Source organism: Bombyx mandarina, chromosome 24 (genome assembly GCF_030267445.1).
Source record: "Bombyx mandarina strain Sakado chromosome 24, ASM3026744v2".
NCBI lineage: Eukaryota > Metazoa > Arthropoda > Insecta > Lepidoptera > Bombycidae > Bombyx > Bombyx mandarina.
The window spans coordinates 2,330,135-2,347,585 of NC_143230.1; the positions used below are offsets into that span (position 1 = coordinate 2,330,135).

General features: G+C 37.7%; 2 protein-coding genes across 4 annotated transcripts in view; one reads left to right on the forward strand and one right to left on the reverse strand.

Moving 5' to 3' along the window:
• The window catches only part of LOC114248096 (uncharacterized), a 148,033-nt gene extending 141,548 nt beyond the window's left edge, over positions 1 to 6,485 (forward strand). The window contains exons 4-8 of one of the 2 annotated variants that reach the window (XM_089738020.1): positions 911 to 949; positions 2,114 to 2,182; positions 3,017 to 3,048; positions 4,528 to 4,642; positions 5,265 to 6,485. In XM_089738020.1, the coding sequence (XP_089594146.1) occupies positions 911 to 949; positions 2,114 to 2,182; positions 3,017 to 3,048; positions 4,528 to 4,640 (253 nt within the window). In that variant the 3' untranslated portion in view covers positions 4,641 to 4,642; positions 5,265 to 6,485. Of the gene's footprint in view, positions 1 to 910; positions 950 to 2,113; positions 2,183 to 3,016; positions 3,049 to 4,527 lie in introns of both variants that reach the window. The other variant, XM_028181220.2, reaches the window with a different exon arrangement.
• Positions 6,486 to 8,139: 1,654 nt separating this feature from the next.
• On the reverse strand, positions 8,140 to 15,212 carry LOC114248845 (uncharacterized). Of its 2 annotated transcripts, XM_089738019.1 has the most exons (10): positions 15,190 to 15,212; positions 14,515 to 14,631; positions 12,951 to 13,152; positions 12,431 to 12,522; positions 12,206 to 12,370; positions 11,362 to 11,694; positions 10,257 to 10,294; positions 9,180 to 9,279; positions 8,899 to 8,966; positions 8,140 to 8,315 (listed from the first exon to the last, which is right to left on the reverse strand). In XM_089738019.1, exons 1-10 carry the CDS (start codon positions 15,193 to 15,195, stop codon positions 8,297 to 8,299), a joined length of 1,140 nt encoding a protein of 379 aa, XP_089594145.1. In that variant the 5' UTR covers positions 15,196 to 15,212; the 3' UTR covers positions 8,140 to 8,296. The 2 variants fall into 2 exon arrangements, with proteins under 2 accessions (XP_089594145.1, XP_028038062.2); XM_028182261.2 differs by having other exon boundaries at positions 12,206 to 12,522.
• Between the last annotated feature and the right edge of the window lie 2,239 nt (positions 15,213 to 17,451).

A 17,451-nucleotide genomic window follows, 5' to 3' on the forward strand; every position in this document is an offset into this window, starting at 1 on the left:
TTGACTTACTGACTTCAATAGTTCTTGACATGAAATTCTATGATTCCAACGTCAGATTACACTTTCATATAAAAAGTGTATTTAGGTTTGTTTGTTTTGTTCCCAATACAAAGAGTTCTCATGTCGTTTACCTGATTGCTTTAAAACCTTAAACGTACTAATATAGAACAATTTTGGGTGCCAATTACGTATATCAATCATAATTCGTAAATGTAGAAGGATATAGAGGAAGAGGTTTTTTTTTTTAAGGGATTTTATGACCTGGTAACTGAGACCTTTCAGTCATGTCTTATTTTAATGTATATTCATATTTTTATGAAAAATGATATTATGGAGTGAAATGTAATGAAGATGATTAATTTGAGACATTAATCAACGGGGATCAAATAAATTAGATGATATGAGATGAAATATAATCTCAGTGAAATGGTGGTCATTTGCTAAGATTTTTTTAATGGACTTTTTGGAGGATCCCGAGAAGTTACGTCCAGCGACTTTGTTTCATTTTCCCACATTTGTGCACTTTCACAGATATTAAACAGTTAATAAACCACCATTATTACACATTTAAACCCGAAGAAACACTAAATAGACAAAATAAAACAAATCACACAACTTCACTCCTCGCGTTCCCGCCAAAAAGTCCAGAAGGATATAGAGGAAGAGGTAGACCTAAGAAGAAATGGATGGATTGCGTGAAAGACGATATGGGTAAGAGGGGAGTGAGCGAAGAAATGGTATATGATAGAGGAGTATGGAAGGAGAAAACATGTTGCGCCGACCCCAGGTGATTGGGAGAAGGGCAGGAGAATGGATGATGAATCGTAATTCGCAATTTTATTCTAGAATTTCGCATTATTATTCTTGTATATTGTGTTAACGTAATGATAACAGACTTCTTTGTCCACAGGAACGACATACCCAAAACTAGAAATATTTATGATAAGGAGTAAGTTTCCGATTTTCATTTACTATAGATCAATATGAATTACTAATAACTTTTTATTGTATGTAGGCAGACGAGCATACGGCTCACCTGATGGTAAGCGGTTGCCGTTACTCGATGACGTCTCACGGGGCTCTAACCTGAGGACGTTGTTAATACTAGCCCTAGCTAGAGCAGTGCTTCGCAGAATCTGCCACCGGATCGGAAACGCGATCTGGTATATAAATTTTTGTCGCTGCCTTTATAGGCAGACGAGCATACGTCCCACTTGATGGTGAGTGGTTACCGTCGCTCATGGACGTCAGCAATGCCAGGGGCAGAGTCAAGTCGCTGCCTACAAATATCTATCTGATATGGAGTACTTCAGAATTAACAAACAATAATAGACTTAATTGCATCTTCTGTTACATAATAAGATAAGAACATTTAAAAAAACATATTTTAAAATTAATATTAAAAATTAAACAGCTAAGCGTATTAATAAACTATACCAAAACTCAACTCTATTTTTACTTCATGACGCTAAATGACACTGAAGAAAAATCCTTTTTTTAAATTATAGAGTTTTAAATAATAAAGATTTTTCACTCTTCTATTTTTGTCTTAGGAATTGTAAGTTTGAAATAAACAATGGCGTTGCTCTGAAAACAAAGATTTATTATTTTAGTAGGTAACGTAAACAAGAGTAATTACTACAATTACACATGTAAACATAAAATTGGTATCTCACCTGAAAACAAAGAAATGACATTGTAACTATACTTAAGCCGTTTAGTTGTATTGCAATAAGTCTTTTATTGTTTATTAATTCTGAAGTGTTTTTTTATTTATTGCTTAGATGGGTGTACGAGCTCACGGCCCACCTGGTGTTAAGTTGTTACTGGAGCCCATAGACATCTACAACGTAAATGCGCCACCCAACTTGAGATAAGTTCTAAGGTCTCAGTATAGTTACAACGGCTGCCGCACTCTTCAAACCGAAACGCATTACTGCTTCACGGCGGAAATAGGCAGGGCGGTGGTACCTACCCGCGCGGACTCAGAAGAGGTCCTACTACCAGTGATTATTTAACAGCCATAGAGTACTGTATAAATGTACTTTAAAGAGGTACAGTTTCTTTACATATTTATAATATATATGGTAATAATATTTGCATTGTGCATCAGATCGGACTTTCAGATAAAGATTAAACCCGACCACCTGCCCGAGAAGATAGATGAAGATGAAAAAATAATGTGAGTAAATTTTAACATGCACCTATTTTATATAGGGCTGTATAATTTAACCGGCCAAGCCGGCTAAAAAAGTTAGCTAAGTTAATTAGCTAGCTAACCGATAGGCTTAGGTAGCTAATTTATATTAAAATTTAACCGGTTACCTGAATTAGCTCAGTTTTAATTCCTTACCTACAGACAGGTTCAAAAAATAACCCATTTTTTTTTTGTTTAAAGATACGGTGCTTGGAACCTCTGGGTCTGCGGAGGGACTTCGGTTCCCTCTGTATTTTGTACCGTATGTTCCATGGGGAGTGCTCTGAGGAATTGTTCGAGATGATACCAGCATCTCGTTTTTACCATCGCACCGCCCGCCACCGGAGTAGAGTTCATCCATACTACCTGGAGCCACTGCGGTCATCCACAGTGCGTTTCCAGAGGTCTTTTTTGCCACGTACCGTCCGGCTATGGAATGAGCTCCCCTCCACGGTGTTTCCCGAGCGCTTTGACATGTCCTTCTTCAAACGAGGCTTGTGGAGAGTATTAAGCTGTAGGCGGCGGCTTGGCTCTGCCCCTAGCATTGCTGAAGTCCATGGGCGACGGTAACCACTCACCATCAGGTGGGCCGTATGCTCGTCTGCCTGCAAAGGCAATAAAAAAAAAAAATTAATGAAATAACTTACTTTCATTATTAACGTTATTTTGGTCATAAAAAAACAATATTATTATTTTTTTCCTCATGTCGAGGCGGATGAGATTCTCGTACTGATGTCTATGGACTCCGTCAGCGGCGGACTCGTGTGGCCATTACAGCAAACAAAAATCTTTCGACTAAATCACTGTTTCATTTTACAGAATCGATTGGAAAACAACATCTCTAATTAAACGTAAGATATTTATTAAACCCTTTATAATTATTGAGGCTGTCGGCGCAAAAGTGGCCTAAAATGACCACAGTTTGTATGGAGATAATGAGGTTTTAATTTACTTTTACACTACCACTTAACCAAAAACAATGCGCCGCCAAAATAATGTTTACAAAGCCATCAGTTATCTATGGGTGAAACTAGGGATAGGGCGGTTTTGCATCAAGATTTATTATGTTTTAAATAAATTGCAATATAATAATATGTACATGTAAGCACGAATATGAAAAAATGTGGGTTAGGTCAGTTCTGCGCTGACGGTCTCAATTATGAATAGCTTTAAATGACTATTAGTTTGTACCTAGTTAATTTATCTAACAGTAGTATTACTTGTGCAGAGACAATGTCTTTTTATTTGAAGTAAAAATTCTTTAGGCGCGTTGAGAGTAAAATTCAACTCGCGACAGATTCGTTTTTTTTATTTATTGCTTAATTGGATGGACGAGCTCACAGCCCATCTGGTGTTAAATGGTTACTGGAGCCAATAGACATCTATATCGTAAATGCGCTACCCACCTTGAGATATAGGTTCTAAGGTCTCAGTATAGTTACAACGGCTGCCCCGCCCTTCAAACCGAAACGCATTACTGCTTCACGGCAGAAATAGGCGGGGCGGTGGTACCTACCCGTGCGGACTCACAAGAGGTCCTACCACCAGTACCGTTACGGGTAGAGAGAAAAGATACAATTTAGGAAGAGCGAGAGTGAGAAAATAGACAGAGCGTCTCGCGAACCACTCGACCGTGGAGAGAGGTTAAGGACGAAACGAGCTAGGTCGTTTCTGTTATACACAGCACATTCCCTGTTACAATAAAAATTTGATTTAAGGATGAAAAATGAAGAAAACCACAATACTACACACCGTAAAAGAAGTTTCAATTCTTTCACGTGCACCAAGTTGCACGCGCAACTTATTTTTCCATCACGAGCTTACATTTTCCTGTTGAATATTTCCGACTTATCTCAACTGCTGTCGTATGTGACCACAAATACGTACGTCCATACCCGATCCTGCGGACTGAATGGTAAACAGTCGACGTCACCCTAAACACGTCATTACGGATCCTCCCGATCCCCTAACGGTGCTTTTAGGCACCTCAAGCACCGGTCATCGTTCTCGTCGAACCCGTTGCTTGCGACGAAGGGCTCGGCGAGTAAATTAACCCATAGGCACAGACCGCTGAGTTTCTCGCCGGATAATCTCATTGGGTCGCGTTACCGATCCGGTGATAGATTCTGCGAAGCACTCTTGCTAGGGCCAGTGTCAGCAACACGCCCTGTTTGAGCCCCGAAAGCTCACCTACACGCTAGGGTAACGCTGATATAGCTATAGGCTATGCCTTAAATAACCCTTTCGGTGTTGGGTTAAAAAGAATTAGCGTTCCACCACGTTTTTCCTTGTATACTTGTTGGTTGTCTAATAACTATCTCCTTTTACAGGCGAAGATTCGTTATCCACGCCGAGGAGGATTAGGCGAAGCAAACGCAGCACTAGAAATGCGAAGCTAAGCGTCATCTTGAGGTCATCTAAGCGTCATATAAACGTCATCTAAAGGTATCAGTTAACTTCGACTCCAACAACAATCATAATGTAATTTCGGATAATACAGGCTACCGGTTTTAATTTTAGCGTAGTGACTTCTACAAATGTATGTGGAAATTAATTATTAAACTAATGTCGGTCTGGTTTATTTACGTCATGGCATTGTTTAGTCGGTTGGTGTCAGTTGGTGTTAACGCATGTTCCGGGGAAAGACATTTAAGAGTCTTAAATATGTGTATTCTATGTTTACGGTGTAGAAGATTACTTACCGTAGATTAAGGGGAAACCGGACCCTTTTTTTTATTTATCGCTTAGATGGATGGACGAGCTCACAGCCCACCTGGTGTTTTAAGTGGTTACTGGAGCCCATAGACATCTACGACGTAAATGCGCCACCCACCTTGAGATATAAGTTCTAAGGTCTCAGTATAGTTACAACGGCTGCCTCATCCTTCAAGCCGAAACGCATTACTGCTTCACGGCAGAAATAGGCGGGGTGGTGGTACCTACCCGTGCGGACTCACATGAGGTCCTACCACCAGTAAAACGAGTATTCTTAAACACTAAATAAAAGTCATTTTCAGTTCAACAAAGTTAAATCTAATAACTCAACAAAAGTATTGTGATTTCCCAGATTTGTCCCTCTTCTAACACCAGTCTCTATTCTCCCAATCTACTGTATCAGAAGCGAAGACCATTGTTTTTATTTTTAATCAGATCTCTCTCACAACTCAAGCGATGTGAGTTTTAGATTTAATTTAAAGAATATTCTTTGATTTCATAAAGATTAGCACAGTTATAAATGATTTTGTTTACAAGACAAAAAGAAATATAAAAATGGCGCCGGACACAAAAATGGCGCCGGATATAAAAATGGCGTCGTACACCTTTCCATTTTAAATCGAAGTTTTAAACGTAATAATACCAGATAACCCAGATAACCCACCGTTCGAAGTGCTTGACTGCTTCGTGGCTGTCAATAGGCATGATTTTGGTACACGTCCGGACTCAAAACGTAACAATCACTTATATTGTTTCATCCTTAAAATCCTTTAATGACTGTATTTCATTTTCATATATGTAGTGTGTGTCGAATTAAAAAAAAAGATAATGTTTCATCAATCAAGTTCCAATTTATCGTCAGATAGAATTTAAATACGCGAACAAAACTAGTTCAGAGAAAAGTGTTTTAATGGTGGCCTCTTAAAGCAGGAAATTTGTGGTTTTTTTTTGTACGGATGTGGTCGATACTTGTCGTAAATTATTCGATATATTAATACACGAACGAAATCATTAATTTGAGGTTAAGATTTTTTTCAACGTTTGCGCCAAAAATAGTACACATGCCCATTCATCTGTGTGCTTAGTGCGAGACTTTTAACGTTCTCGATAGCGTAAGAGTTAACTCAAATTTGTATGGAGTTGGAACGTTTGCCTACATTTGCCACTAGGGGCGCTGTTCCAAGTGCATACAAATTTGAGTTAACTTTTACGTATCGAAAACGTTAAGCAACTCACACTAAGGACACAGCAGTAAGCAGTAATGCGTTTCGGTTTGAAGGGTTGTAACTATACTGAGACCTTAGAACTTATATCTCAAGGTGGGTGGCCCGTTTCCGTCGTAGATGTCTATGGGCTCTAGTAACCACTTAATACCAGGGCTGTGAGCTCGTCCGCCCACCTAAGCAATAAGTAAAAATTATAACTGTTTTTCAATGTTTTGTTTTGGTGTGCCATAAATCACTTTAATAATCTCTTTCTTTAACATCTAGTTTTAATATTAGTTTTTGTTTAAGTTTTTTTTTTTGTTTTATATGTTCCTTTTTTTTAAACAATAAATTTTTCTGATGGAAAATTTGTTTTATTTTTAAATTTGATTTTATGGATAAGCTAGCCGTACTCGCCCGCTTTGCTGTGGACATTTAAAATTAACCTTATTATTATTTATTGCCATTATCATTAGGGAGTCAAACACTCATATAAATATTAGCCTATCCATGAAGTACGTGCATTTTCTACACGGATACCAAGTTTCAAGTCAATCGGATGTATGGTTCAGTAGTTATAACGGAACATCCGTAAAAACCTTTGTAGATTTATATATTAGTAAAAATAAATTATAATATAATAAATGGGTGACAAAAAATCAAAGGGTCAATTATGTGAGCGCTGTCCCACTCTTTGAGGGCATACCTGGAGCCACTACGTTCATCCACAAAGCGTTTCCAGAGATCTTTTTTGCCACGTACCATTCGGCTATAGAATGAGCTCCTCTCCACGGTATTTCACGTGCGATATGACATGTCCTCTTTCAAACGAGGCTTGTGGAGAGTATTAAGCTGTAGGCGGCGGCTTGGCTCTGCCCCTGGCATTGCTAAAGTCCATGGGCGACGGTAACCACTCACCATCAGGTGGGCCGTATGCTCGTCTGCCTACAGGGGCAATAATAGAAATAGGCAAATCGTTCCTACCTACCGGCAGAACATTCGGGAAAGCGCCCCTCATCGATTTTCTCAGGAAACTCTGACATTTCTTGAACAAACATGTTCTTTTTCAAACGAGGCTTGTGGAGAGTACCTAACGGCAGGCAGCAGCTTGGCTTAGTCTCTGGCATTGCTGATGTCCACGGGCGACGGTAACCACTCATCATCAGGTGAGGGCCGTATGTTCGTCTATCTATAAGGTCATTCAAAAAAATTTCAAAATCCTTTGCAAAGCTTTATTAAATCTGTTCTTTTAATCATACACTTATCTAATCATATTTTAAAGACAATAATATTTAATATTCCGTTAAAAAGAGCAAGGATAAATATTGAACAAGGTTTAAACGATCCACATAAATTAATTTTGAAAACATTTTTACAAAAATACAATACTTTTTTTTATTTCTTCACATTATGTATCGAATAAGATTTGATTTTTTTTTTAATTATGATTTTTTTTTAATTTTTACGAAGACAATTTCGATTTACCGTTTAAAATACTCCGTTATTTTTTTTTTTTTCTCAAAAATAGGCAACACTGTGCCAATCAATCGATTTTTGCACGTCTCATATGTATTAGGGTGAAGAAATATGCGTTATATCATTAGATCGACGAGAAACCAAAAAAACTTGATAGATTACATTTTCCATTTTCACTACCTACTACTGTAGTTTGAAAATCTTTACTATTTTTTTTTTATTTTTTCTATTCATCGATTTGTAAAAATACATTTACCTAAAAGATTACAAGACTATTAATTATCTATGCTAAATCATGGCAGTATGCGAAGCCGCGTCTAAGAATTATTTCTCCTTTTTAATCAAATCACAGAAATACAGGTTAGATCACAAAAATTATTTGTGATAATTCATACTAATTTCATTTTTGACATATAATTTGTGAATTTGGCGCCAAGCGGCCATCTTTGGAACGCCAACGTAAGCTTAGTTAAACAGCATTAAGTATTTACTAAGTCAGTTTCGCTTTTGTCGATGTTATAATCTCTTTTATTCTCTCTCGTATTGTCTCTTTTGATACACAATATCGCTTTCTACGGAATCTTCTCACATATTTATTTAGCTGTAAAGTACATTTTGGTCATAAATGAAATTATATAATAATATAAATGAATTACGTAATACTGTAAATCGATTAATATGATTAAAATTCGCTTTGATATCTTCAGTGCTTCTTAGTTGACCTGAAACAAGTACAAATAATAACTAGAAACCTTTGAAATTAATATTATGGATGTAACAAAATTTTGTTTGAAAGCACACACTATAAGGAAGCTTTTAGATCGGTGTATCATGTAACCGTTATCAGTGGGACGAAAACATAAAAACCCCCATATGAATTCTCGACAATAGAGCTATAAGATCGGTACTGCTTGGTTTCTTGTGGTTCTTTGGGTCTTTGGTTATTATTTACGATAAATTACTTAAAGAACTTATATACTATTTCTGCCGTGAAGCAGTCATGCGTTTTGGTTTGTAGGATGGGACAACGGTTGTGCTCTAAAAACTGAGACCTTAGAACTCATGTCTCAAGCTAGGTGGCGACATTTAATTTGTAGATGTCTATGGGCTTCGGTAACCACTTAACATCAGGTGGGCCGTGAGCTCGTCCACCCAAAATTCATAGAAAGTTGCGACAAATTATCCGGTAATTTGTGGCCTTAGGACCCCCGTGGTTATGATGGGGGGATCGACTTCAACTTTCCAAGCGGTATTAACATGCTTAAGTATGTAACAAAAAAAATCGTTTATTCGGAGTATAGCTACCTGAATTTAGGAGAGAAGCGACGCTTCCTAAGCTCGTTGCTGGCTAAGGGCTGGAGGCTCAATGATTCCTGTAAAACCAATACGTATTATAGGACAACATTACTGTAATGTGCTAAGGTCCGGACATAAATATTTTTTATAAATGTATCTTTTTTATTTGATTGGTTTTGTTAATTTTAAGTATGTTTCAATGACACTATGTATACATATGAACTTTTTGTTGTCTGAAATATAATAAATCATTCATCATTCATTCATTCATAAGGCGCTTTTTGTCTTACCTGAACGACAGTCCTCAAAAGCTCATCCCCTTTAGGTGGCCCGTACTCCCTGAAGCCGGGGGGACCGTATTCGAGAAAGCCAATCGGGACTTCAGCGTTACTGGAAAAATAATGAAGACTTGAAAATTCGAGAACAAGTTGCATATAAATGAAAAGACTCTAACAACTGGTTCTTGATAGTCACATCCATAACGCACTTTGTCATAAAAATTATCCTATAAGCCGTCTAACTTCCTGATGAATTCAGTCTACCAATTACAATTTTTACGGCCTTGGAAATACTCTCCAGTTTACCTATCTTGATTTACTATTTCTAGCTTTATTATTTCAGGCTATTGGCCTCAAGCCGCAAGCCAATTTAAAATATACTCGAAAACCCAATGCGGCTGCTTGATATAACGACTCGTTGATTGATCTGTGTTCTCTGATCACCGTTCGCGTTGAACCCGTCGCTCGCGAAGAAGGGCTCGACGAGCGAATTAACCTACAGACACAGCCCACTGAGTTTCTCGCCGGATCTTCTCAATGGGTCGCGTTTCCGATCCGGTGGTAGATTCTGCGAAGCACTGCTCTTGCTAGGGCCAGTGTTAGCAACACTCCGATTTAAGCCCCGTGAGCTCACCTACACGTTAGGGCGAAACTGATATAGCCTCTCAAGGCTATCAGCAATGGTAGGAAAAAAAAGTCTGTGTTTACAATTATATTATCATTATTCAAAGGACGTCCACAGCCGGATTTAAGCTTCTTTGAACGATAGCCATAATGACTGGCCCAATGCTACCTACATCCAATGGAATTCCGCGACAGGTGATAGATCCATCTTATAGAAAGGGTAGGGTGTTTAATGAGCCCGCACGGGTAGGTTCTAACACTCTCCCAATTTCTACTGCGAAGTAGTAACGCCTTCGGAGGGTGGGGCAGCCGTGGCACTATTAAATACTGAGACTTAGAACTCATGCCTCAAGGTAGGTAACAGCATTTACCTTGTTGATATCTATGAGCTCCGGTAAGCATTTAACAGCGGGCGGGCCGTGAACTCGTCTACCGGTCTAAGCAGTTAAAGAAAATGTCACTTACCTTGAAACTTCGTCCGATTTTTGAACTTCAGTGGCGACCTGCGGTGACAATAGATAGTAAAAATGTACTCTATTATGTTAATTAATGATTACAATCTTTGTATTAAGAACTAAATATTCGGTCACGGCTTATTCTGCAATAGACATCTCGACACTAAGTATACTTCTGGTATAATTTATACATGACGAAAATTTCTTATATCGTACAGATTTCACTTGTCTGCATAATTTACAAAAAGATGAGAAGCCCTCTTGTTTCAATTAGAAATGATAAATATATGGTATATTAGAAACCATATATGTGTATATTAGGTCTCGCTGTTGGTTTTGCGTGAATCATAGAAATAATTCAAACTAATTTTGCGGTTTATTATTTCTGGCGTTTTATTTAATTTATATAGTTTCGATGGTCACCAGACGACTGTTGCCTTTAGAATATTGGGCTAACGTCTATTAATGTTTCGTAAAATTATTATTGCATTAAAAAATATCATTTTACAAAATAGTTCTTTATAATACGTTATTATAATAATATACACCTAAATATTAAGAGATAAACTTCAAAGAAAATTAATTTGTTGAAATGAAAATGAATTTAACGCCAGATTAGACTATAAGACTATATGTTGGTTATTCAAGGTCTTATTGAGTCAAGTATTATTGAGTCCACGACTCTGCACCATAGAGGAAAATCGAGAAAACCAACGTCCGGACTAGTTTCATCTTGGTAGCATACCGTGGACCGCCAAGAGAACAAACAAATCTGTCCTCGAGCAACTTCGTATAGAAAAGAGACTGTCGACGATTTGCTACCAGAAGGTTCTTGGTTACTTTGGTCATATTGCTTGACGGCCACCAGACAACCGAAAGATTGATTGTGGTGAGCAAGGTGGAAGGGAAAAGACCCGCCGGCCGGCCACCAAACCGTTGGTCGGATTAGATAACTGCGGTCACTGGACTCTCTGTTGCGAACGCCCTGAGAGAAGCCGAAAACCGAAGCAAATGGAAGCTGAGGGTACAAAGAGCCACGAAGGGCTTTCAAAGACACGACCTTCAGCAATGAAGTATTCGACTAAGAAGAAGAATTATTGAGTCTACGATCTCACCTGTTCGGCTTTGACCTCATTTTCGAGAATCACTAAAGCCTCGGCTATATTCTTGATGCCTTCTTCAACAGTTTTTATTTCCTGCTCGGCATTTACGGAGTCGGTCGTGTCAACTTTGACTTCGACAGTCTGTTCAACGACTTTTGATTCGGTATTTTCTTTGACGGTTTGTTCAACATTATTCTGCTGTGATTCTTCGTTTGCTACTGTCAATACAGCCTCAGTGACTTCTTCGACGGTTGTCTTTACAGTGTCAGTTGTGAGTTCAGCGGTTATCGTTTTTTCCAGATTTTCAGTTGCCTCTTCGGTTTGTTGTATAGCATTCTGTTCAGCCTAAAACAAGTAAAGTTTGTTTTAGGATAAGCTTGGATTTAATGTGATCAATTATTTTTAAGGTGATTCCGGCGCATTTATTTTATTGTCATTTTTCAATTGCGACTTCGGCTATCTAGTTTAATTATTCGTTATGCAATTTCATTTGATTTTTATTTTATTTATTTAGTTTTTTTTACTTCAAACTCTGTACTGGTTTTAAAGATGATTTTTTTATGTTTCTGCTAAAAAAATAATTAAATAACCTACATGACATAAGTAGTAACTTAGCTTAGATTAACCATGGACCTGATTAAGACAAATTTCGAATTACTGTCTAAATTTGAAGCTTAATTTATTGCATAGATGGGTGAAGGACATCACAATGCCAATGCTGCGTCTGCCTTGAGACATGTGGTCAAAGCTTCAATTAATTAGCATAACGACTGAGCCTCCCTTCAAACCGAAATGCATCACTGCTTCTCAGTTAAGCCACATCCAGTTGAGTCATTTTTCAAAATAAAATACCCACAGAAGCACTAGTGACTTGTTCAACTGCAACCTGGACTCCAGTTTCTACAGCGGCAGCTTCAACCGAATCTTCCTGCTCTACCTTCTTTTCTTCAACAACAACAGCAGACTCTGTTACTGCAACAGTTACAGCCTCAGCTTCAACTGCCTCCACCTGTTCTGTCTTCTTTTCTTCCTGAACAACAGTAGTCTCGGTGACTGCGACTTCCACGGAGCCAGTGTCCACTGACTCCGTCTGTTCTGCCTTTCCTTCCTCAGCAACTGCGGATTCGGTGACCGCAACTTCTTCTTTTTCAACTGTCTTTTCTTCTACTACAACTGCAATTTAAAGGGAAGTAATAAGGTTATAATATCAAAACTCTTTATTCTCAAGTGACAATCATGTCGAAAGCAAAACAATGAAAATGAAATGTAAACGAATCTAAATCTTGAGTTGTCTTTGATGATGGTCGAATTTACATTACACGAATACTAGCCAATGTAAATATACAACTTCATTGTCGACGATTTGATTTGACCGCCGCATTGGCTAAGTTATTAAATGATGGCACAAAGTTCGAAGTGGCTCGAAGTGGTGGGAATATGTTTTTTTTTTGGGCAGTGCCGAACCTCATACGAGGATCCACGTTGTTTTAAGCTTACACTGAAAGCGCCCAGATAGTAAATTCACTATCTGGACGCTCTACATTTAATTAAATGTTTGCTCTGAATAACATAAAAACTCTTTTTGATTTGACAAGACTTACCTTCAGTAATAGTCTCTTTTTCTTCTACAGCCACTTCGGATTTAGTTTCTACGACTTCAGAAGAGAAGAACTGTTCGGTCACCTCATCAGGTAGACCCTGGTTGATCTCCACCTTGGGAGGACCATACTCGCGCAGACCTTCGGAGCCCGACGCCTCAGTTTCTTGGTACAGAACTTCTTTCACAGGATTATCTGGTTTTACCTGAAATTTAACAACGTTTATTAGTAGCATTTTATATATTGACCAGCTGAGATATGAGCTCGGCCTAATATTCAACACTTCAGACGCTTGATGCGATCTACCCTGAAAATACAGGTCAGATCAGTAAAGCCTTGAGGTGGGATAGATGAGGAGATATACATGCGTTATAGAATATCTTCTTAGGTCTTCATATCTATTTCTTATTTGAGACAGTCAGCACAAAAGTGGCCTAACCTTAGTAGCATAGTTATTATGGAGCAATGAGGTATAAGTTTCATGAATTTGAATTTGTATAGGCAAAAAAACAATATGCGCAAAAATAATGTATACAAAGCCATCTGTTATCTTCGGGTGAAACTATGGATAGATCGGTTTTTGGGTTAAAATTGTGGGTTAGGCCACTTTTGCGCTGACGGCCTCATTTATTGGTTTGATGGTTTTTCGCTTACGGCCCGCCTGGTGCTAAGTAGATATGACTATAAACATCAAAATGCGAATTTGATGTGACCATGAAACATTAAGTCGAAATGTCGTATGACTACGGTAGAAATAGGCAGGATGATACGGTGCTTCTTCTTCTTTTTTCTAGTGTTTTCCCGGCCAAGCTCCGCTATCCTACTTAAACTCCCCTCTAACTAATACTTTCACCAGTCGCCGTTCATGCTGATATCTCCATGCTCGGGAGATGAGTCCGGTCATTGGAACAACGGTCTTTGCAAGCACACACATTAGACACAAAACCCTCAGAATTGACCCACCTAATCTATGTACATAATAATACATAATCTATGAGTATTAAAATAAGACTTGACCTAAAAGTCTTAGTCACCAGGTCATAAAATCTCTTAAAAAATAAAGAATCTATGAGTATTATTATTTTTTTTTAGTGTAATTTGGAGTACATAATAATATGTGCGTATTGTGTGTTGCTTTTTTGGGTTGGGTAATCTTAAGTTTGTAAATTTGTCTATTTTTTTCTTCCTTTTTTCACTGTTTTACTTATATGTGATTTTGATGGTGGAAACATATTTAATTATTGTTTTAGCCTATTTTTTTTAATATTATATGTTTGTATTGTACTGTTTGTTGGTTTCCCAAATAAATAAATAAATACATACATATATAATTACGTAAAGATAAACAAGTTGAGTACCACTGTCTTGTCTATATGTCTATATGTAGCTTTGTTTTTCTAATGAGTGATGAGTATTATTATAATGAACATTTGTTTAGAAATTACTTTTTTTTATAGCTGTCATCATCAAAGCAAAAATGGAAATGTAAATGAATCTGAGTCTTGAGCTGTAATGATTACGGTCGATTTTTGTTTATTGGATGGGCAGAAGTGTCCGTGGAGTATACCTCAGTTTCGGATGGAAGATAAAAAGCTGGTCCATCTGGTTTCCAGCCGCTGGGCAGATAAGGTCCTGAGCCGAGAGCTGACACGGATCCGAGGACCAATAAGAAAGCGATTGTAACCTGAACAAAAAATACTATAAGTTAAATTTAATTACTAACATAAAACAATAATAGAAATATTAATTTGGTGGTGGGACCTCTTGTGAGTCCGCGCGGGTGGGTACCACCATCCCGCCTATTTCTGCCGTGAGCAGTAATGCGTTTCGGTTTGAAGGGTGGGGCAGCCGTTGCAACTATACTGAGATCTTAGAACTTATATCTCAAGGTGGGTGGCGCATTTACGTTGTGGATGTCTATGGGCTCCAGTAACCACTTAACAACAGGGGGGCTTTGAGCTCGTCCACCAATCTAAGAAAAGAAAAAAATTTCTACTATTTTACATACGTAGTATATAAATATCAATAAATGTGTTGTTTAAATTTTCACTACTCAAACGTCGGATTTCGGATTTTTAGCATAAGAAAACACAAAAATAAATTTATGTAGATTTAAAAGAAAAATTTTCGACACTTTTAAAAATAAATTAGAAAAAATACAATACGCGTGTTACACGACCAATATTTTAAGGGGCTTTTTTTATTCCGATATTTTTAAAACAAGAATTAACCACGTACTTACCTTCATTTTGTGTTAACTGAGATCTGTAAGACTAATGATGTCTGATAATCGTTAAATCTCAGTTTTTATACTAATCCTTAAATATAGATCAAACAATTAGGAGGCCTTGATAGATAAATCAAATATTGATTTTAGAGTTAATTATCATGGTGCAATTCTTGTTTGATTAAGCGGAAGGGATTTCAAGGTTGCTTTGAATTATAAAAAAATAATGTTAGATTTAACGGTGGATGATGGATAATCGGTTAGGGCTTAAGGTAGGTAAGTGGATGAAACTTAATGTTTAGTAGTATCGCTTCACAAGACAGCGTGGTCCAGCCGTGCTTATTTATGACGCGAAATAGTGATGGTAGACAGGGCGTCTTATGTAAATAGGCTGGGAGAAACCACTACCCCGCCTATTTAACGCATTACTGCTTCACGGCAGTAATAGGCAAGGTCCGTGCGGACTCAGAAGAAGTCCTACCACCGATAATTACGCAAATTTAAATTTTGCAGAGTTGATTTTTATTACACGAAGTTATTATTCCTTCACTGTGGAAGTCAATCGTGAACATTTGTTAAGTACGTATTTTTCATTAGAAAAAGTGGTGCCCGTCTGGGATTTTAACACCGGCGCATCGCTCAACACGAACGCACTGAACGTCTTATCCTTTGGGCCACGACGACTTTAAATTTTTACTTTATATATTATAGTAAACAAATCAATAAGTAATTTTTTTTTATTACATAAATATTAATAAATAAAAAATAATTATGTCCACATATACACGTTATGACCATTTGGCGTGGAGTTAAATATATGAGTAGATAAATCAAAAAAACCAAACATGTTTGCCAATTTCCTTTTTTTATGATTGAAGAATTACCAGTGGTCCGGAGGCGTTTCTAGTTTCACTAGGACAGTGCGTGAGTAAAGGCTCAACCAGGAGAGGTGGGAAGCCAGGTGGGGTGGGATGCCAAGTTTCCTGAAGAGGCTAAAGTTTTAATTAAGCCTGTTGATTAAACTAAACTAAGAATCTACGTCAAATTTCCGGATAATTTAATTTGGTTTTAAAAAAAACGAAACATGGACAATTCATACCATATTCTAAGAATGTTTGAATTATGTCAAAATTATTCATTTCGCATCCATGGCTTCTGCGCCAAGGTCAGATGCCACCACGACCCCTTCATAGCAATCGTAGACAATGCCCATTAATGCCAACGCTTTGGAGAATCATGGTGAATCGACAACCTTCTCCAATCTATCTGTTTTTCTCCCCGAAGTATACTTTTGTGCAGAATTTTAAAGTCGTCGTGGCCTAAAGGATAAGACGTCAGGTGCATTCGTATATAGCGATGCGCCGGTGTTCGAATCCCGCAGGCGGGTACCAATTTTTCCAATGAAATACGTACTTAACAAATGTTCACGATTGACATTCACGATGAAGGAATAATATCGGTTAATAAGAATAAAAAATCCGCAAAATAAAAATTTGCATAATTACTGGTGGTAGGACGTCTTATGAGTCTGCACGGGTAGGTGCCCATTTCTGCCCATTTCTCACCACCCTGCCCATTTCTGCCGTGAAACAGTAACGGGTTTCGGTTTGTAGGGCGGGGCAGCCGTATTTAAAAAGTGATACTTTAGAACTCATGTCTCTCAAGGCAGGTGGCGGCATTTACGTTGTAGATGTCTATAGGCTTCGGTAGCCACTTAACAGGTGGGCCAACAGCAATAAAAAAAAAACAACCGCCAATGCAACCGAAGCCATGATGTTTCAAGGTTGGTGACATCTAAGTATTATCTACGGGTACCAGTTCGGAACTTTAATTTGATTTAGCATAGAGGCGAATAGGAAAATATTATCTATATATCTAATAGATGTCCCATTGAAACACTATTCCCGCTGTGAACGATTCAAAATCTGAATAGGATAGAGAAGGAAAATGTTTGCGTCGTCCTTAACAAAATTAATAGAACAAAAAAGTACTTATCAAGATTAAACAAATGATCTAATCAGTTAATCGGGCGGGTAATTTTAATTTGTAATATCAATTAGAATGATTTATCGAAAGCAAATGTTTGAATTGAACTTGTCAATAAGATGACTTATGTTAGACTAGGAAATTGATGTTCCGCCTAATTAGACTAGCGCTAAAACTTTTTGTTCTTATCACGTAGATATGTGAACGAGTTCGCAGTCTACCTAATGCTAAGTAGTTACAAAGTCCGTAGACGTTGCATGTATACCGTCACTAATTACTAAATGGTAATAC

Excerpts from the sequence above, each read along its gene's own strand:
- LOC114248845 (XM_028182261.2), bottom strand. Across the intron at positions 13,153-14,514 it reads ATCTTCCATCCGAAACTGAG|GTAAAACCAGATAATCCTGT; the intron begins GTATACTCCACG and ends GTTAAATTTCAG. Across the intron at positions 12,523-12,950 it reads AAAAGAGACTATTACTGAAG|TTGTAGTAGAAGAAAAGACA; the intron begins GTAAGTCTTGTC and ends TTTAAATTGCAG.